The following is a 20,946-nucleotide window of genomic DNA, read 5'->3' as shown; positions in this document are numbered from 1 at the left end:
GGACCCTGCGAGATGTCTCGTCTCGAATGAATTCCAGTCACCTTTCAAGGACTCCTTCAAACTAGTCCACCGGCTCCCAGAAGCCTGTAAATGACAGGCTGAAAACCATTGCTCCAAGCCCAGGAAAGGCAAATTACAAAGTGTTTGACCAGGTTGTGGTTTGAGAAGTGTCCTGATCAGAAAGCCAGGACTCCTGATCTGCTGGGGACTGACTGATGGCTTTGGACAGCTTGTTGTCAGCAGGACTGAGCTTGGCAGGGAAGCACTGAAATCCCGTTTGCCCACTTGCGCAGGTTCAGTTATTAAACACATCAGGAATCCCCATCTGCTTTGTAAGCCTGTCTAGAAACATAACCCAAAGCTCGACTCCTGCAAAGTGCCATTTGCCTTTGAGTGAAGCTGGAGGGAGCTGGAGCTGTGCAAGCCTCCTTCGTTTCAGGGGAAGGCTCCCCCGTGGATGAAGAAGGGTTGAAACCCTTGCCTTGCGCTTGCTGCGTGCCAGGGCTCTTGCTGAAATGGGCTGTTGGTTTGTGTACAGGGGTATCTGGGAAGGGGATGGAGGAGGAGGTGGAGGTGATGTTCTCCTGTCCCCTTTCCCTTGCTGCAAATTGTCCGGCGTTCTGCAAGGTGCTACACATTGTATGCAAATGTCGAAATTTTTTTGGTGCCTCTAGAGAGACTTTGACTTTCTGTCTAGAAGCTATTAATTACCTAGACAAGGAAAGCAGAACATACCCAATTAATGGCTTCTACCGCTTAGACCTGTCTCTCCAGCTGATCTGCTAAGAACTAATGAGCAGCTCCTTTTGCTGGGCCACCAGCAAGCTTTGAACTTCTCATCGGTTTTCCTGGGGAGAAATGAAAGCAGTAGCAATGTGCAGGAACAAATGGCTGGAATTCGGTTATTAACCTGGGCTGAAAATTGACTCTATCTGCTAGTAATTACCTGGGGGATGTTAGGAGAAAGCCTAGTGGAGGCTTCAGAGCTGGTATTTGACAGACGATCACAAGCAATTGAGTTAGTATTACTTAAGTTCCCATTCTGCATCTGAGGTGCAGCGATGTGCTGGGTAAGAATAGCAACTGCAATGCAAACCTGGAGTAAAATGGGTTTAAAACAGCTCCACTCCCAAATGACTCCCTTCTTTAGTGATATTTTATGGCACAGCTGCATAGCATCTCATATATTTTTGAGTACCTTAGTTTACAGGTCATTTAATTTATTTGCAGGTTTTGTTTCGGTTCCCTAGGGTAATTTTGTTCCTTTGCACGTCTTCCTATGGAGGCATTAAATTGTGCAGTTTGTCACAATAGTTCAGCTTTTATGCTGGCAGTCAGTGCTCTTCAAAGATCCTTGTGTGAAGTTTAGACTCCTGAATCGTTAGAGGATCATGAAAGAAAAGGAATAATTTAGAAGGCAAAGATGTTTTGTCGTCTTTGAAATTGGGAACGTGCGAAAGGAGAAAATGTTTAGCAGTACAATCTGCCTCAAAGAACTTATCTTAGGAACTCCAGAAAATGAGTTTCCCTTCTTTATTCAGGATGTAAATAATTGAAAATGTCACTCCTGAGCTGAGTAATTTGTTCAACAAAAGGATCTCGAGGAGATGACTCCCCTAGCTTTCATGAACGTGCCCAAGACATCAGAGGACCTGTCTCTTTAGCAATATGGACTGAAGGGTTTGAAAATCAAATGAGCAGTGTGTTCTGTGCAAAATATATAAATAAATCTCGCAGGTGCTTTGTAATCTCCCTTGCATTTTAAAAGCCTTGTTTATCTGGATAGTCTGGGGTTTAGGTTAGCTCCTGGGAGCTGCAACTGGGTGTAGTGATGATGTGTTGTTACAGCGATGGTTGTTAATGTGCTGTTTAATGTACTCTGGAGCGTGGCTGAAATAGTCGTACGGTTACTATATCATTATTGCACGTTGGCATGGAATTGCGTTTTTTTCCCTTAATTTAAAGTTGCTTGTGTGTGTTTATTAAACTGAGATTAGTACTGTGTAACAATTACAATATTTAAGCCCGTGTTTAATGTAAGGGGGAAGGGTAGTTAAAGTGGAAAAGGTGTCGTGTAGTGTGTGCAGGGAGGGGACCGGGTCCGGGAGTGGGGAGAGAAGGAGCTTTGCCCTGCAACAGGCTGTCTGCACTCGCCCCACGGTTAAAATTGCCTTGGGTCCTGGATGGATGTGGTGGCAGGGAGTGGGTGTTGCAGCATTTCAGGCTGCCAGACAGGGGTTTGGGTAGAAGAGGAGGAGGGTTTGGTTTGTGCCTTTCACAGTCCATCTTGCCCCAGCAGACATGCTTTTTGTTTCAGCTCGTGCATTTCTGTATCTGGAGCTTTGGGTTGGGCTTCCATCACAAAATGGGGCATTTTCAGCATTTTTTTCCATCCCTGGGGTTTTACTAGTCAATTCTGCTGGTTCGCTTTTGCTGTCCTGCGCTGGTTTTCTTATCTGTCTCCTTTTTGGCTGCCTAATCTGTGCTCTGGCATTTGAGTGTCACTCCTTTCCTTTCCTTTCCTCTAGTTCCCTGCCCTGTTTCCCTTTGCAGTCCCAGTGCCTGGGTGGTTTCGTGTTTGGGTGTTTTTTATTTCCTCTCCAGGCTTTTCCATTTGTCTCTGTAGATCATCTTCAACAAAGGCCTTGCGTGGTCTAATTTGTTTTCTATTTCCAGCCTAGACTTAAAATAACTCCTTTGTTCCATGAATTGCCCGTGCATGGATCCAAATCCCACCTCCCCGTTTTTTTTTAGTGTGGGTTTCTTTTTCACTGTTCCTTGTCAGTATCTTTAATTACTTGAAGTGTCCCTTTTGGGCATTTAGAGTGCAGCTGCCAGTCAGTAGCTGTGGGTTGTGTGTGGCTGTGTGTGTGCCGGCTCTCCGCTTCCCAGCGGAGCAGCATGGGAATGGGTTTGCAGGGCCGTGGGCGCCCTGGCCCGGGAGCAGCGATGCCGTTGTGTAACAGGAGCGGCTCTGCCATCGCATCCCTGCCGACGAGCTCGCCGTCCAGATGATCCACGGGTTGTCTGCGTGCTTTTGCAGTCTCAACTTGCAAAAACCAGGGATGCTTGAGGGTTTTTTTAATTGATTAGGAGGGGAAAATCTAACAGCGGGAGTAGGGAAACTAAAGGGAGAGAGGCACGTTATGGTAGGATTTGAAAAGGCCACGCTGGTGCTGACCCTGAGGCTGGAGCTGTGGCCAGGCTGGCACTTGGTATGTGACTTGTGCATTTTAATAAGGCGGTGTCCCTGCAGCTGGGGAGCGACAGCCGAGTGCTCCTGCAAAGAGAAATGGGTCAGTCTTGTTCATTTAAGCACATACGCGCCCCTCTGGGAGCCGTCACAAGGTCACTTGCAGCCTCTTTGCCGAGGGCTGGGAGGTACTTAAACTGTGTGAGATCCATTGCAAGTGCTGATCTGACAAGGGGTGTTCGTGGTGGGGCAGGCGGTGCAGATGTCTCATCTGCTCCCAGGCAACCCGATTATGCTACCGAGAGCTGGGGTCTGAACGAGGGCTGTTAGCGGCAGGAGTTGCAGCTCCTAAGTACGTACAGTTAGCATGTACTTTCCTCTGGCAGAAGCGTCAGGCCAGTGCGGTGTCACTGCTCAGAGTGGCCTGTCTGACAAACCTGCCTTTCGAAACTCAACTGGGAGTGGGGCTGGCAAAATCGAACCCTCTGACCTTGCTCTGTGCAGCTGCGGTGTCAAGATCTGTACACAAATGCTGGCAAAGGTTATCTCGGGGCAGAGCTAAACATGGGTCCCGTGCCCAAAATAGCTTGGAAAGATTGAAAAGGAGAAATACAAGTTGCAAATCCTGCTTTGCCTCTTTGGGCAGTGATAGGAGCAGGGCAGAGAATTTACCTCTCATTGGGGATCAGAACCGGTTCTGTGTGGAGCCATGCTGTGGTGGGAGAGCCGATGCAGCCTAGAGGTTTCCAGCAAGGAGGCAGCAAAACAGGATGAGAGACTTCAGCTCCTGAGCTTCTGCCATCCCCTCTGTGGCCTTAGGGACCAGTTGTACCTTCTTACGAGGGTAGCATCCTTCCCCGGGCAGTTCCGTCATGGTGCTGCAAGGCTCCTTCTTCCTCCAGATCTGCTGCTGTAATTGCTTGTGCATCTGTACCATCAGTCAGGCTAGGAAGTTAATCTAGTGCAAAAGTCATCTGGCCAAAAGAGAAGAGGGAGGAGGGTTTCTGTCAATGGGCGAGCCGGGGAACAGGGCAAGAGCTGCTTTGGGTACCGCTGTTTGAGGTGCACCTGAGGAACCGCAGGGGCTGGCCGTGATGTGCAGGGTACTGCCAAGCCCGCCTTTGCTTTTGTACTCGTCCAAAGCAAGAAAAATTTTTTAAGATCACATGCAGGTACAAGCTGTGACCCCTGGGGTTGAAATAACCTTCCTCCATGCCACTGAGCTCAGGATGTGCCTGATCTTTCCTGTTGACCCTGTGCTGCTATTTTAATTTAAAACCTCTGTACCCTGCTGTGATTGAATGCTACTGTGGATTCCCAGGCTGCAGACACTGACATAGTCATCTTTGTTATTCTGAATAGAGCCCTAAATTTATGGCAGAGAGCCTGCTTTCCTATTGAAAGTACTTAATAGATACAGTACATACAAATATTTGTGTAGAATGTCAACTATCTTCCAAGAAGATTTCATGCACGTATTGATTAGACAAATCCATTACCATTACGTTGTGGTGCATTTCTTAGGATAGTCTCTCTACCCATTTTCATCACACTTCAATTATTTTTGCTTCCACTAGTGCTTTAAAATGGGTGTGGGTAAATCTCTTAACTGCTTTTCAGGTCTGGTTTTGATCTAGAGCTGTACGGTGTGTCAATGCTGTTACTGGCCGTGGGACAGCTGCCAACAGGCAATATGCTTTTCTGCTGTGCTGCACACAAGTGTGCGCTGGGGTTTTTTAAGCATCATGGGTTGGTTGGTCTCTTGGAGGTGAATGTTATAGTTTGGTATTAATTAAGCATTATAAACAAATGTCTCTTTATTTCAAAATACACGAGTTGACTGGAGAATATATACCTTTTCTTTCTTGTCTGAGGAGGAAAATGATCATGTATTTAGTGTTTGAGTAAAGACGACTTGGTGGTTTTTTCAAAAAACTTGCATTGTTTAATGTAAACAAACATTACCTTTGTTGTCAATACTCTTCACTTTAAATGTGCCCTGGTGAGTGCTACCAGCATTTTGTTTATTTGCCTTGTCTGTTCAGTGTGGTGGTACTAGTTGTTGCCTTTTAGTAAGGTCTTTTGCAGTCTTTTTGTGGGCTATCTCCTAACGTCTTCTGTAGACCATCCGTGGTCCGTAGACCACAAGTTGAGTAACATTACTCTGGATTTAAGAAACAACATATTCTGCTAATCTTATTTCAGCATGTGCTTGCTTAAAAAAAAAAAAAAAGTTTATTTTGAACTTAAGCAGTGTGTTTTCATTGGGATCTTTAAAACTCTTATGAGGATGGGTGAACTGGTATTTTCTGTGAGCTGGGAGTGTCTTGTTGTTCTCACTTTTCAGACAGATGAACTAAGGCACGGGGTAATTACAGCAATTCCGCCCAGATTTATGTTGTGTCGGTGGCAAGCCAGGGACCTCACCTGGGAATCCTGCTCTCCCTGAGGAGTACAAAGCTGATCAGGAGGGTTGGCTCTAACTTTGAAGAGCAACAAGTGTGTTGAATGATGTTAATTAAATTTTTTGCAACTCAATTTGACTGCAAATTTAGACCTGTAGGGTTTTTGCATGGTCCTGGCTGTATTTTGCCGCGGTCAGGAGCTGGGCTGAAGGAGCGCAGAGGTGTTGAGCCCTGTGTCTGGGTGGTGTTGACTGTGAACCTGTAGATGACTGCAGGGCGTCGTGAGCTTGTCTGTGCCCATCTTTTGGGCTGGACACGAGTCTGCTTGGCCTGGTGCTGTACACACCATTAGCACGGGCTGTGCCTGAGCTGGCGGGTGCTGCTGGGAGGTGGCAGGCGCTGGGCAGCTGGGCGCGCGGGCAGAGCTCCTCTGTGTGCCGGTAAGCCTGCAGCAACTTGCAGTGGCTTTTAGAGGGCTTTCATGATGTAAGCTAGGGAGAGCAGGCGATGGGGAAACGATTTTAGTAAATGGCACACGAAGAGGAGAAACAGAGGAGCAGGGTAGCTGTGCTTTGCTGCATGGATTTGGCAGGGGGGAGGAGGGGGCGGTTTTTGAAGGTATCAGCAGTGGGTCAGGATCCTGGGAGTCTCCCAAACAGGTGGAAATAAATGGGTGCCAGAGCCTCTGTGGGCTCTTGCCTCTTCCACAAGTTCATGTTGTAGCCCTGGTGCTGGGTTTGCCGGTAACCTCCAGCTTTCTCCTGTTCTTAATCAGAGACTGTAAATCTCCTCATACCTAGTGCTGTAATGGCTAACGCAGGTCTGCGGATAAAACAGTCTCTGATGGAGACTCCAACTGGGGGGGAAATACTTTTCCTGTGAGACAATGTCTGTTCCTCATCAAAATCAGTTGAGAAAAGTATGAACCAAACAGTTCGATCTTAAATCTTTAAAGAGCTTGGCTGCGCTATTTCTCTTTTACTTCCATTAATCTGCTCCTATTCTTTGTGTTCCTCTCTCAAAAATAATTAATAAAGGGTTGTGGATGAGGAGGCACCCCGGTATCTTTTGCTGGGGATAGGTAACCACGCAGTGTCCCAGCTGTGCCCAGCTCTGAAGCAGCACTTGTACATCTCCAGCAAGATGTTATGCTCCCACTTTGCTCCCCAGTGGGAGCACCCACAGCCCTGCTGCTGGCTGGCCATGGACCGTCCTCCTTCCTGGAGCGGTGCTGGACCGGGCACGCTGCAGCAGCCCCTTTCTTCACACATGGAGCATAAAAATGGGATTTTAAGGCCGTGGCATCTGCGGAGCTGCCCCAGTGCTTTGGTGACCTCATTTGGCTCCAGCCCACAGTCCAGCTGCAGTGGAGAGCATCCAGGGCCTTAGACTTGCGCTGAGATCTTGCCGATGACCTGCCGCTCCGTGGTTTGCAAGTGTGGAAATGCATGGGCAGTATGCTTTGCCTGTTTGCAAGCACGTGATTTTTACTCTTGGCTTTCCAGGGCTTCTTGTTGAGGCAGAGGTAGTTTGCTGCCCTTAGTAAGGAAAAAACCTCTTGTGGTCCTGCTAGCGTGTAGCTAGTGCACATTACCAGTGCAGCAGAGCTTGCAGGCAGTGTGCCTTGTGCCTTGGTGTAGGATGGTTTTGTCGGCCCCTGTAATTTCACCGTGCGTTTGTGTATCCCTCTAGTAGGGAGTTAACTTTTTTTCTGGTTGCACAGACAGGTGCAAAAAAGCTTTTAAACTGTTTTAGAGGTTGACACCGTGAGGCTTTGCACTTGATGCTGTTTTAAAGCTGAACTTCTGATCTGAAGAGTTTAAAAAAAGAAAAATCTTCCCATTTCTTTTACTGTAGACAGCTGCCATGCCATAGTCTGGTCTACCTGCTGAGCTTCCATGGAAGTAGTTGGCTTGCTGAAAACTGCTTAGGGCTCTGGGCACCCCCATCTTGGAGTGTGTGTATATACATGCGTGTGTGTGTATATATAGTTACATGTGCTAATTAACTTGTAGGTGGCTGTGAGCCAAGATGTCCAAGTTTGAATCCGTTATTAGGAAAGTACCTTAAACTTCTGCAGATCCCAGCGAGCTTTTGGAGCCCTTGAGAGCATCGTGCACGGCGTCCTTGGCAGCTGCAGGGAAGGTTTACCCCTATAGAAGCATACGTGGGCTGCAGGAGAGCTGGAAGGGTGGTGGTGTGTCCCCGGAGGGTGAGCAGAGTGGATGTTGAACCGCATGCTCCCTGCACGGCCCCCAGCTTTGGGTGGGAATCGATGATTAAAATCCCATCCAGTCGGAAGCACGAAGGGAAGTGGGGTAGTCATACTGGAAGTGTAAATACGCACTGGTTGCGTTCTGGCTGCCTCTGAATTCCCCCGCGTGTGCAGGGGCTTTCCTGCCCCGGGGGTGGATTGCACCAAGCACACCAAGCTCCTGTGCAGGGAGGCTGTCCCCATCGCGTGAGATCCGGGCTGTTCCTGGGCCACCGGTGCTTCCCGGGACCCGGGTGGCAGGTAAGGTGCCCTGGGGCTCAGCAGGGATGTGTGGGTGCAGGACCGGGGGGAATCCCAGCTCCTGTGCAGGGAGTCAGCTTGGAAGCAGGAGGAGACCTGGTTGTCTCTTCTCTCCCTGCCCTGAGAGCCAAACCTTGCTGTGTGTTTTCCCGTATGTAACTTGGCAAAATACCTTTTGCCAAAGAGGCTTGGCTGACCCTCGGCAGGAGCATGGAGATGTCTCTGTATGGCTGTCACCCTTAGGCCTTAATGGGAATTTGGTGAAAAGTACTATTTTTGTAAAACTTGACCTCTTTGTAAGGTGGCTTCCTTAGGCTGCTTTCCTCTTGCCGTTGTTGCCCTGCTTCTTGTGCCCAGCCTGATGGGGACCGTTGCCTTGGTTTGATTTTATTTCTGGCTGGCGAGTTGTGCATGGGTGCCGGCAAACCAGCTAGGTGGTCTTGTGCCTGCCTGCAGCAGATAGCAAGTGGTTTATCAGCACGGGCTGATCTGTGGTCTCGCAGGCGGGGAAAAAAAAGAAAAAGACAAAGAAAAACTTCCTCTTTTTTTTTTTCCCCTCCGCCTTTCCCACCCCCTTTTGGTTTTTGTACATGCCAACTGCTGTTTCGGTTGAAATTGCGTTGGCTTGGGCTGGCTGTGTTCCTCGTGCAGCAGAGACCATGAGAGCATAGGGAGATGCTGCTGGGGAGCTCACAGCGCTGGAAGCTTTCTCTGCTGCTCCCAGTGTGTTGATGAAAGATTTTGATACTGCCAAAAACCTTGCACAAATCTATATGTTAATGTCTACCTTTGCTGGGGAGGAGGCGTGTGAGTGTGCTCGGCGTTGTGTGGGGTGGAGAACAGGTCCTGGGGAGGGAGAGCTGGGGAGCTGGGGCTCTCCCTGCTCGGGGTCAGTCCTGGCAGCATCCCCCAAGCCCAGGCAGCAGTGGGAATTTATGCTTTGTATAACTGACCATTAATACAAGAATAATAGTTAATGCACCTTAAACTGGCAGTGGTGAAGGGCAGCACTTAGACATTTGTTACTTTTTTCCTTGAAATCCAGACAAAAACCAGGAGGCTTAAAATCCTCACCAAACAAACTATGTGAAGTATCTATAAAAATTAGTAACTTGTGAATCCCCTCTTGGGGCTGAGGGGAGTCCTCCTACTTTGTTGGCTTTCCTGATTTTGTTACAGCTGTGAAAGGAATTGCAACACATACTAAAGAAGCGAATGTGTGGGTGACTGGTGTTTGTGAAAATACCCTCAGGGCCATGGTGTCTTCTCTGGCTCTTGGTCCTAATCAGAAAGGCTGATTTAGGTGGCGCTGGAGGTGTGTGGTGTGCTTTAGGATTGGGTTTTAGTGTAGCCCCGTGGGTGGACGTGGCTGCTGGGGAGGTTGGTGCCTGTTGTCCCTCCTGGCGTAGATCAGTGTTTACCTGCATGTGGCTGCAAAAATGGCCACAGCTTGGAAATGAGGGCACTGAAAGAAATGTGTGCGGATGTGTGAGCGTGTGAATGGGGAAGGGGGTGGGCTGAGGGATGGACCTTGTGCCTTTGGACCTTGCATTGAAGTACCAAAACTCTAGCTTGTGTTTTTGGGAACTAAGTCGTCCCATCCGCCCCCCCCCCCAAAATACTCAACTTCAAGAGACTTGGAGACATAGGTCAACAGGGCCCAAATAAATTGCCGGCAGTTTGCAGGCCTGGTCCTTTCCAGGACCAGCCTTTCCCTGGCTTTCCAGGGCAATTGGATGGGATGAATTTGGGATAATCTTGTATTTGGACTTCCCTGTGATAGGAGTAATCCACAGCAAAAACTTGGCCATGGTGTTTGTGAAGTGGAAAATGGGGCTGCTGGAGAGTTGCGAGGGCAGTCAGGTTTTGGTGATCACCCAAGGCTTGATGTTCAGTTGTCTTGTGGAACCACGGCTGGCTTAATTTTAACCCGCTGCTTTCCCATTTGCTTCTAGATGTTGTGTGACCTGGAAAGCACACTCATGATGAAGAGGAGCTCTTGGCTCTCCTAATCCTTTGTTGGTGATTTGGAAGCAGCGACCGCCGCACCTGCTCTTCCGACATGTCTGGATCTACGCAGCCCGTGACGCAGAGCTGGCGTGCTGCCGAGCCGCGCTACCCCCCGCACGCCATGTCCTATCCGGTTCAGATTGCTCGACCACATGCGGTAAGGCAAGAGACTTTCCTTCCCTACCCGCTCGCAGGGTAGGAGCTGCATGGTGCGTCCCCATCGCTGGGGCAGTGGTTCAGCTGTGCTGGTCTCGGATGTGGCTGTTACAGAGAAATCAGACTGTTTCCGTGCCTGTGGTACGGGATTTTATTGTTCCTCTCTTGTGGGATCCTCTTTTGTTTCTCCATATGGTGCTTTCAGCTTTTCTCTCCCTTTCCAGCCTCTTCCTGGCACTTGCTGTGGTGGTGCTTGTGGGCTCTGGCTCATCACTTCTAAGCACCCAAGTCTGTTTGTCTTCCTGGCAAGAGCAACCTTGGTTGGATGCAGCAACCAGCCTGGGGGGAGAGGGGAAGGTTGGCCATCCATGTGGAGCAGGAGCTTGTGGCCTCCAGCCCTCTTCTGCATGGCCTTTCCTTAGCGCTGAATCACAAGGGGATGAGCATCCTCTCCTGCGCGTGGGCTCACCGCTTCCCAGTGAGCCCGGTCCTTGCTCCTCACACCCATGGGAGAGCTCTCCTGATTTCCAGGCAGACTGCCAGGGGCGAACCTGCCGCCTGTCCTTTGGTCAGGAGACCTGCCCCTCTCTACCTGGAGTTCCTGGCTGGTGGTGGCACTCCTGGGGAGCAAAAAGAAAACTGAGCTGCTGATTTTTTTCCACTTTGTCCTTCTCTACTTGTTCCCCCTCTTACCTTTGACCCGTAGTCTTGTCTTCTCTTGGATCAAGACATAAACTGGTGGTGATTTTTTTGTTGGCTGTGTTTTGTTGAATGCACCGGAGCTTGCACAGGTTAATTCACTTGGATCCAGCCTCTCCTTTATGTGCTACGTCACTCATGTATGTCTCTGCTTGCTCATCCTGGGTGGTTGAATATTTTAGGGTTAAGACCTTAATGGAAAAAACTCTCCTCAGTGGAATAGCTTTAGTCAGCTGAAGCTGCTTAAATGAATCTTATTAGGTGCTGGAGTGTGGCACATGCTTGCAAGGCTGCTCTTTAGAGCTGCTTCTTGGTGGGTTACAGTGAGGTGGCCACAGACAGGAAGGCGCTTGTAAGCTTGTCAGTGAGGAGACCTTGTCTTGGGGTTATGTTTCTGACAGTGACGGCTATTGAATGGTAAAATTTGTGCTGTGATGATTTTAGGGTTTGACTTGAAAGCCTGGAAACCCATGAAGTGTCAATGGAGGGGTGAAATTCCCTCATCTGCCCTCTTTCCTGGGCTTCAGCAGAGTGGCATGGTGAGCAGAGCCAGAGTTTGGAAAGGCTTTGAAATAGAAACGTTAAGCAGGGCACAGGACGAGCTTTTGGCTGCGTTAGCTGGCTCATCTATATCGCTTGGGGCCTGCGTGCTTCTGCACAAAGAAGCTTTTCATCCAGGGTATGAGACACGCTGACCTGGTTCGATTTATGGGAGTCTTGCTTCCATCGGTGTGAGCGTGTTTATTTGGGAGGTGGGGTGGAACAAGAGCATTTGTCTCAAGAAGAAAATCCCAGTTCGTTCTTTATCAGAAACTCGAGCAGAAGGAGGATGTGACCAGGTGAGCAAGACCTGCATTTGTTGCAAAGCCATGATTTAAAAACAAACCAAAGAAACCTCAATACCCAATGTGGAGATAGATTTTGGAGGAGTGCGAAAGGCTCCTAGCCTTGGGGTGTTGAGTCCTCGTCTCCTGCAAACCCCAGTTGCTTCCCCTTAGTGTCGCAACAGCAGACTGAACCAAGCAGGGCAGTTGTTTTCAAGTCAGACGGAGCTCAGGGTTTCTCCAACCTGCCCTGCTCTCTGGCTAGTGTGAATAGTGTTTCTATTCTATCATATTAATGTTGGAAGAAGTTGCTGGCGTTCGCTTCTAGAAGCTATTTTTACAGTCGCATGTAATCTTCCCAAGTTATGTGATACCTTTTAGGTGTCTGGATGCAGGAGAGGTCCGGGCTGAGAGTTTTTTGGATGGAAAGCCAAAAGGCTCCTGTCGGTAGAAGTGTGCTAGCCCCACACAAACGGAATGCACCTTGCCTCTCCTCGTGAGGGTAGGCAGAGCGTTTCTTCAAGCGTGTCCCTGCATGATCTGCCCTGCCACCCTCAGCTGTTTGCAAACACGTGTCTCCTGCTCGGCGGCGCCGTGAGCTGGAACCTGGCCATGGCTCTGGGGCTAGAGCGGATCTCTGGTGGGATTGCTTGGGAGAGGAGAGCCCGGTTGCTTTGAAGTTGCTGCGCTGTTTAATATTAAAAGTGGTATTTGCTTGCATGTCTTGGCCAGGTCAATTTTGTCGTGGTGTGTGTTTGCACAGTGAGAGCTTGTTTGGAAGAAAGCAAGAGAGGCCAAAACCAACCTGACACGAGCATGTCTTGCATCTAATTAGATTTCGATTCTGGTTTGCTGCGTTCTACGACATCCTTTCCTGAGAACTGGGAATTCGTCAGCCTAGGGATCCTTATCCTGGTGGTGGAAACGCCCTGGGTCACCTCCTGGGTGTGTGCGCAGGGCTGAGAACAGCAGGGCTGCAAATGCTATTATAATATAAATAAATAATCACAGTCCAACTGTGACAGTTGCACCAGGGAAATGCGGCGCTGCAGGAATACTGAGCTCAGAAATGAGCCGTGACATTATTTTAGGCTTGGAGACACTTTATGAAAAGTGATTTAAAGGATTGCAGCTGTTTGATTTCACAGATGAGGCAAGTGAGAGGGGATGTTGTGAAGGGGCAGAAGGCAGTGGAAGAACTCTTGGGCATTTTTCTTCTCCCATTGTATAAAACCCAAGGGAATATCCAACAAAATGGGGAAAAAGATGCATTTCAAGTGAATGGACAGAAATATGCTTTGTACATATGGGCACCATCTCCCAGCAGCACGTTCCAGGAGTTACTGCTGAGTTTGGAGCTGGCAGAGAAGATCCAGTACCGGTTGAGTGAGGATGTTTGTTGGCTGGTTTCACTCTTAGGTGCCAGCTTTGGGCAGGGCTGTGAACCCATGGGTCTGATCCAGACTGAACTCTGATGGGTGATGCAGCAAACAGGCTCTTCAGCAGGGTAGGTTTGTCCCCAACTGTATCGGGGTGTCCTTCTCCTCACTGGGACCTCAGGTCCCAACAGCTTTCAGGGAGGTTAGATGTGAAAATGGTGTGGTATTTTATAATGACCCTAGATTTAATTCCATCTTACTAAAAAAATAACTTGTAAAAAAACTTTGACAAGTGTGCATGGTTTTAAAGGGGAGAAGGAAGCTTGATGAAAAGGTTCTGGTTTGTTTGACTTTCTTTAGGTAAAACTAAAATCACCAATAATCAGCAGTTTCTTCTGAAGAGCACTGAGTGGTTGTTGGCCAAACTGCAGGGGAAATGTTTTTGTTTTCCATATTCATTAGCTGTAATGTTGGGGTGCTTAGTTGACTTCTGTCATGTTCAGCTTGGGAACGGAGGAATTGTTTGAATGCTCTGTGACCTTTAGCTAAAGGTGAAAAAACACTTTACTTAAGCTCTTAACCTTCTAATGTGTCGGAAGTTCATGCTCTCTCAAAGGAAACTTTTGCATGAAGGATATTCATTTTCAGGCAACCTGCAGATATTTTCTGTAAACAGATCAATTTCCCTGCGTAGTACATGTTCCCCTTTCCTTTTAAAGCCTCTTTGTGGTCAATAATATTCCCTGGGGACAGAAGGGCTCCCCTCTCTTTCTCCCGTGTGGATCCAGTTTCTTGCTGTGCCCTTCTTACCAGTCATAGTTCTCCTGTTAGTGCCCTGACATTTCAGAGCTGCAGGAATGATGCAGCTTTGGATGCAGGCTGGGGTTTCTGGGAGGGTGGTATCAGCTGCAGACAATGCTGGGGGTCAGTAGCCTCTGTGCCAAAACAGCTTCTGCTTTTGGGGTGCTTTTAGTGTCTTACCTACCAGAGAAACTAAATAGGTTTGGGGATTGGTAGGATTGGGGTGTGTGCACATGCATGTGAAATCGGTGCTCCATCGTCACTTGAATCCCCTCCCTGCAAAACAAGAGGTGCTCAGCGTGCCTCCTGCACGCTGTTTGCCTGCATTCCCTGTGCACTGCTTCAGCTGAGATGGAAAGGTGAGCTCAACCCCCTCCTTAACCCCTCTGCTCCAGCTTTGAGACCTTCTTGCTTTCTTCCATGCCACCTCTCCTGTCTGGAAGCAGCTCTGTAGTTCCTTCATTAAACGCCCCACCTGCAAAACGGCACTTGCGCGGGAGCGTCCCGGCCCGATCGCTCATTTTTTTTGGCCCATGATAAATAAATTCCTTGTCTGTCTGAACCAGAGACAAGAGGTTGGTGCAAGCTTGTGTGTTGGTGTCCTAGCCAAGTAGTGGCCTGGAGGGAATTGAGTGCCTTCCTTGCCCAGACTCCTCCTCCCAACAGTTTGAGCAGGGCAAGTTAAACCCAGCATCCTGCCGTGGAAGGTGCTGTAAGGAAATGCAGGCTCCCGAGATGGCAGGAGCTAGCTCCTTTCCGCAGTGACATGATCAGCGTGGCAAGGTGACACCAGGTAAGCCTGCGGAGAGGCAGTGTATTTTGCATTACAGCACATGGTGCCTTTGCTGCTGTGTTGGTTTTCCTTGGAGTAGTTATTCACACTTTTATCTGCTGGAAGCAAAATGCCAGTCTGTGTCGGTGCTCCAGGAACTTGCAGAACGGAAGAGTTTACGGTGCCAAATGCTGAAATCCCCCAGGCTGTGAAGAGCCTTCTCCAACCACCTCCGAGCGCAAAGAAAAGCCTCCTGCTACCAGCTGCGCAGCTGAGCGGGGGGCGGTTGGTGCCAGAGATTAGCATCCTGAATTCTGCCTGCTGGGCTCCAGCTAGTGTTTTAAGGAATGCCTTGAAAATCAAAAATGTACCTTGGAAATACCGACTCTGATCGGGTCTGTCACGAGAACTCGGCACGACCTCTCTTGAGTACCTTTCCAGTGAAGGACTGCATGAGCTCTGAGCAGCTCAGCGGTGGATTTGGGAGAATTGGCTTTCTGCTGTGGGACTGGGAGAGCACGAAGGTGAAAGAACAGGACACCTAATTCCCTGCCCTGGGGTGTCTCTTCCATTGCCAGGAAGGAGGAGTTGGCTTACAGCAGTTTGATTTAAAGCTCATTTTCCGTAGGATACAGCCTTTATCCAAAACAGTTCTTTTTCTGCAAGCTACTCTAAACTTCTGTGGTTGCTCCCTAACTTGCTTTTTGGATATGCTTTGATGCAGAGGGTGATGCTTTGCTTCTGGTTGATCTCAAGATTGTAAATCCACAGGGGAAGAAAGAACTTTTGCTGCGTATGTGGTTTGGCAAAGGTAGACACCCACTGAAGCCACTTTTGGAGACGTAAAGCCTTTGCCTGCACTCCTAGTCTGACTCTGCCTGCGTTGCCCCACCAGCCCCTGGAGGCACTTTCTGCAAGACTGGGGGCTTTTGCTGGTTGTCACCGTCACCACGTTTATTCAAAATACTGAGCAAGTCGCGTTCTTTGAACTGAAGGATTTGCTGTGGAGGTGTGAGGAAGTGTAGGAGAGCCGAGTGGGGGAAAGGCGAAAGGGTCCTACATGGACCTGCAGAGATAGATTATGGGTGCTGTGTGGGAGCACGTGTGGTAGGAGAAGGTGGGGGACTCCACTGCAGAAGAGATGCGATGATGAGCAAAACGTGCTTTTAAGGTGGAAGTTTGGGGTTTGTTGTGTGAAGAGAGCTGCTCATCCTGCATGGGTGTTCGTGACCACAAGTGGCTTCAGGAAGCAGAGCGCCAGGCGTGGGGAGTGGAGAAAGGGCAGACGGGTCATTCTTGGCTCAAAGGCGCCTGGATGAGGCTGGGACAAAAGTCTTGTGATGGAGAGAGACTCAAAAGCAGCACTGTAATGAATGCGCTGCTGCTCTGTGGGCACCTCTGGCTGCTGGGGAGAGGGCTGGCGGCTGGCTCCAGCACCCGGCACCGGTCAGATGACTGGGAAGCCACAACAGCTGAGAGCTGCCCCCACCGAGACGTGACTTCTTCTCCATGAATGGCATATTCAGACAGGACAGCTAAACGCTGCTGACAGCCCCGGTTTGCTGGAGAGGCGGGGGAGAGGGCGTCGGGAAGGATGCATTACTGTGCAGCTGGTACAGACGCTAATGGTGCTGGCAGCAGATGTGGCCTCAGTGCAGGCATGGCAGCAGAAATCAATGCCTTCCAAGAAGGGGCCACGCACAGTGTGGTCACCTCCTAAAACAAAAGGCCAAGTCAGCAGCTTCTGAGAGATGGATGGCAATGAGACTGTGTCAGAACAATAAGGGCATTTGTCTTTTCAGCACATGTTGCATCCCCGTAGGCAAGATAAAAATGCATATATTCAGCCAGGTTTTTATTACTGACGTTATCTTCAACAGTAGAGCTGATTGTAAAAGAGTTGTTGTTTGTTGGTTTTTTGGTGTGTGGGGGTTTTTTTTTTGGTTTTTGTTTTGTTTTTGTTTTTTAAATCTGCAGTGAGCTCCTCTTGGGGTTTTGGGGAGGAAGTGAGGCAGACAGCAGTGTACTTGTAGACAACCTGTTTTGATCAATAACTACCTCCTTTGCACTTCAGTGGAGGTTTTCTGTGGCAGAGGATGGCTCCTCTTTGCTGGGGAGCTTGAGGGTGATGGGCTGTACGCAGAGCTGGTCCCCCCACAGAACGTGCTGTCTCTGGACCTCATGCAGCGATGGCTCTGCTACCGCCCTGGTTCCTCCCAGACCTCCCCCCTTCCTCTTACCTGAATCAGCTTTGGGAAAAATTATTTTCTCCAGGCAAAGGCGAAAAAGTGCATTTCTCGGTCTGATGAGCAACTGCTGTGCTGCCAGCGCCAAGGGGTATCCAGGCACCAGAGAGCTTTTCTTTTTATTGCTAAAATAGGTCATGCTCGCTGCTGGCAGAAAGACATTTAAAGCAACTTCTTTTTTCAAAGTTCAGGGTGTGCAGAGCAGGGGTGGGGGACATCTCTGTCTCTGGCAAAACCACCAGAGTGGTGGCTGTGCTGCTTTGGCCACCCCATCTTGGACTGGGGAGTTGGTCTGCTTGGCTTGCAGGTGGCACCGATAGCTGGCCCAGCCTCCTGCTGCAGTCAGGGTTGTGTCAAGGGGCTCAAGCAGCAGCTTATAGCAAAAATTAATTGCTGGATGGTCAGATGCCCTTGCAGGTTTCAAGATGGGATATACTGCTCCGTGCTGGCTTCATGTTCCCGAGGCTGTGGGAAGCTTGACCTGCCATAGGCTTCCCAGGGGGAACGGGATGGGTCTGCGGTCCGAGGCTGTGCAGTCAAGCCTTGGCCACGATGTTGGGCCCTTCTGACTTGTGTGTCCCCTCTGGCCATCTCTGTTGTATAGGGAATAGCTCTGGGCATAAGAGGCGCAGGGGCATTCTCTGATTTGGGGAAACACCAGCACAAAAGCAGGAGGAGGAGAGGGATGGAGCACATGGCTGGTGCGGGTGCTGCTCTGGGCAGTGCTGTCTGCAGCAGCTCTCTCCTCTCCTGTCAGGAAAAACCAGTGGAAACCAGGACACCCAGGATGAAGGTGAGGTGTGGGGTGGAGGAAGCTCCCCAGATCCCCCAGAGCCTGTGGGATGATGTTGGGGGGGATGAGAGGAGCGTGGGACATGCTGGGCAGCAGCTGTAAAGTGCCCAGCTCTGGCTCTGCGTGCCACCAGTGTCACGGTTTGTGGGGTCACCAGCCCCACTGCCCTCACCCATCCATTCCCCTGTGGTTAAAAGGAGTGCCCAGAATGGCACGCATGCTGCTCACGAACAGCAGGATCGGGCCAGGCATCCTCTTCTGAAATTAGGTAAGGGACAACTTATAAATAGTGAAATAAATAGGGTTGCTCTGGCTTTGTTTTTTGCTTGCTATTTGGACCACGCCATTATTAATCGGCCTCGTTTAGGCTAAACGCTTGGGAGTGCTTCAGCAGAAGTAGCACGTTGTTAAGAAATAAAAATTATTTGCAATACAACACTGGGCAAGCTCATAATGAACAGCCCACAGCCTAATCCTTGGCGGAGGTGGCAAGGAGCTGGGATTTGCTCCTTGATGAGCGTGTGCCGTGCCCTGGCCTGTTTGCCTGCCTGTAAAAGGTGACAAGGACAGTGTGGGGCAGCGGCTTGTAGCTGGATGAGGGCTCCTGTGCCCGGGGAGCTCGGCAGGTGAGGCGCCGCTTGTGCGCGATGCCGTGATTAGAGGTGGCCGCTGCTCCGATGCCACCCTCCGCTGGGGAGCCTGCTCAGCTGGCGGATGTGGTGGCTGACCCTGGGACCGCTTCTCCTCGGCGTCACTGCAGAACGAGAGCCGGTGGTTTTTAAGTGAAGCTGTCTTTGCACTGAAACTCGGTGGGGAGCTCCTGGTCGCTTTCTCGGCTGAAGACGTGGTAAGCGATGGGGGATGGATCTAATGCTTCAGGCTGCTCGAGCTGTGCTGCAGGTGCTCATCTGGCTGCACTGTAGGTCTCCATGGGTTTGCTCTAGAGCTGTTTTCCAAGGAAGCCAGGAGCACTGGGTGTTTGCACTTGTTTTTCTGCTGGTGAGAGGAAGAGAGGAGGAGCAGTTTGCCTTTCTCTTGCAAGACCAGCTCCAGGCTTCCTTTCTGCAGGCCTCGTGTCTCTGGGGTCTTCTTCTCGGGGGCTAATTCTTGCAGCCGTGGGAATGTCATCTGCATGCAGCAGTTGGTAGACGCCTTGTCTGTATGGATGTGCCCTGCGCTGGAGCTAGGAGAGCAGGGTCAGAGCTGCTGTTGGCCATGGCGTAGTGTTGTCTGGCTCTGTGCGCTGCGGGTCAGCACCCAGGGGTGCTTCCAGCATCGCTTTCAAACCTCCCTTTCTTTCTCCTCGTTGGAGGTCAGGCCACCTGGATCGAGACAACTGCAAGCAGGGGAAGGAGAAATGAAGCGCACCAGCGAGTGCACGCGTTCAAAACAGAAAGTGAGAGAGGCAGAAAGGCTGTGCGGCTGTGTGCAGTTATTAGTTTAGTGTGGGGGTTATCCTGAGGTCAGGGGACAGCACAGAAGATTTTACTGGAGTTATGGTAGGTAAGGCAGCAGGCTGAAAGTTTAAAAAAAAATTAAAAAAAAAAGGGGGGGGGAAGGTTTTTTTTCCTTTCTGTGGGGCTGCCTCTGGTTTTGTGTTGCCAAGGGCTTTTCTGTAATACTGCATTCAGTCTCCTGGCTTTAGACAGTTTGATTAGCGTATCTAAATGAGCCTGATAGACTCAGGTTATTTAGGGTCAAAGGATTTACCAGGAGGGGGAGGGAGACGGTGCTCTCGGTGCTCCCAAATCAAGTAATAACACAAAAAGACCTTGAGACTGGGAGTGCTTTCACCGGCTCCCCCTCCCAGCACCCCCAGGCAGGGGCAGCGTGGACATGTCCAGCCTTCCTTGCTGGCAGCAAAGGATGCTTGTGGCACCTCTGGCTGGGCCCAAGTACCTCTTCAGTCTGCAGCATGAAGAAGCGTATTTTAACGAGGCCGCTTTTGGCTCTTTAGCATTTCATTTATCTAAACGTTGGCCTTATGCTGCATTGCTCTGCTGGGGTGATTTATGGCACTGTAGGCACTCTCAGTGTCTGTCTGTCTTTGGCGATGTTGCTAGTGCTGGCTCAAGCCCAGCCAGTGGCTCTTCGTGGTGTGGGGCCAGGAGCTGCTCAGAAAGACCCACTGGAGCCAGCTCTCATCAGGGCAGGTCTCTGGCTGTATTTAGGCAGAAAGTGGCTGCATTTCAGTTGTTTTTCCTGCAAGACCCTTCCTCACCAGTCGCCGGAGCAGGCAGCGGTCGTGAGGTCTGTTGTCTTCGGCATTGCCCATGTCAGGCTTTGTCTGAAGCGGGTCTGATGAAAGGGAGAGGGAATCAGACCCCTGTGTAAATGCCAGGGGTTTGCAGTGTTCACGTGGGATGCTGAAGTCTGCCCCTGGGTACTTGTGGCTCCAGCTGACTGCTGAATTGCAGTGTATGCTCTGCTGCGGGCACCCGAAATCTGTTATGAGGAGCTGCAGTTCTGGTGATGGTACCAGCAGCTGTTTGTCCGTGCTCCCCATCACCTGCCTCTGAAGCAGCAGCCGCACAGCCCCACATCGCTGCTACGTGTCCCTTCTGCTTACGGCAGTGTGCAGCCCTGTCCCAGTGGGTCGCTTGGAGCTGGGGCAGTGCAACGTGAGGCTGAGCTGCCTCAGCCCTGAAGAGCTTGTTCCCTGATTTGATTTCATTCAGGCGATGTACTCAGGAGCTAGTGCAGGTACATAGTTTGAAACTGAATAATGTAGATTTTCCTTGTTTTTCTAATTTTAGTTAGCTGGCTTCACCCTAAGCTTTGAAGATGTGGCTTGCTGGTTTTGAAGTGTCTGTTTCTTGCATGCAAGGCTGAGGGTCTGGGCCGGGGCAGCTGTCCGGCATGGTGTAACACCAGGTGGCTTGTGAAGGACAAAGACAGCAATGCATTTCTGGGACTGCAAGACGGAGGTGACCCAGCCTCTTCAGTGCACTTGGACGTCAAGCTGCTCCCAGCAACAGGGATCCGACCTTCCTCTCCTGGCTGGGTGACTTTCGTGGTTTTCCAGGTCTGCTCCCAACCCAGGCCTGCTACTGCTGCCCCTGGGCAAGTGTGGGTTGGCCGGGTATCGGTGGGTGGATTGTTGCAGGAGCAGGAGGCACCAGAGCAAGGATGTGCGTAGCAGGGTTGTGCTGG

General features: G+C 50.2%; 1 protein-coding gene across 15 annotated transcripts in view; it reads left to right on the top strand.

The window, feature by feature from the left end:
- Positions 1 to 20,946, top strand: part of NCOR2 (nuclear receptor corepressor 2) — a 260,599-nt gene that overhangs the window by 66,242 nt on the left and 173,411 nt on the right. For all 15 annotated transcript variants that reach the window (XM_069794863.1, XM_069794861.1, XM_069794859.1 and 12 more), the window contains exon 2: positions 10,069 to 10,280. In XM_069794863.1, the coding sequence (XP_069650964.1) occupies positions 10,176 to 10,280 (105 nt within the window). In that variant the 5' untranslated portion in view covers positions 10,069 to 10,175. The remainder of the gene's footprint in view (positions 1 to 10,068; positions 10,281 to 20,946) is intronic.

The sequence above is a fragment of the Haliaeetus albicilla genome, chromosome 10, assembly GCF_947461875.1.
Source record: "Haliaeetus albicilla chromosome 10, bHalAlb1.1, whole genome shotgun sequence".
Taxonomy (NCBI): domain Eukaryota; kingdom Metazoa; phylum Chordata; class Aves; order Accipitriformes; family Accipitridae; genus Haliaeetus; species Haliaeetus albicilla.
Note: the sequence above shows the minus strand (reverse complement) of the source record. Positions and strands in the feature narration are given on the sequence as shown.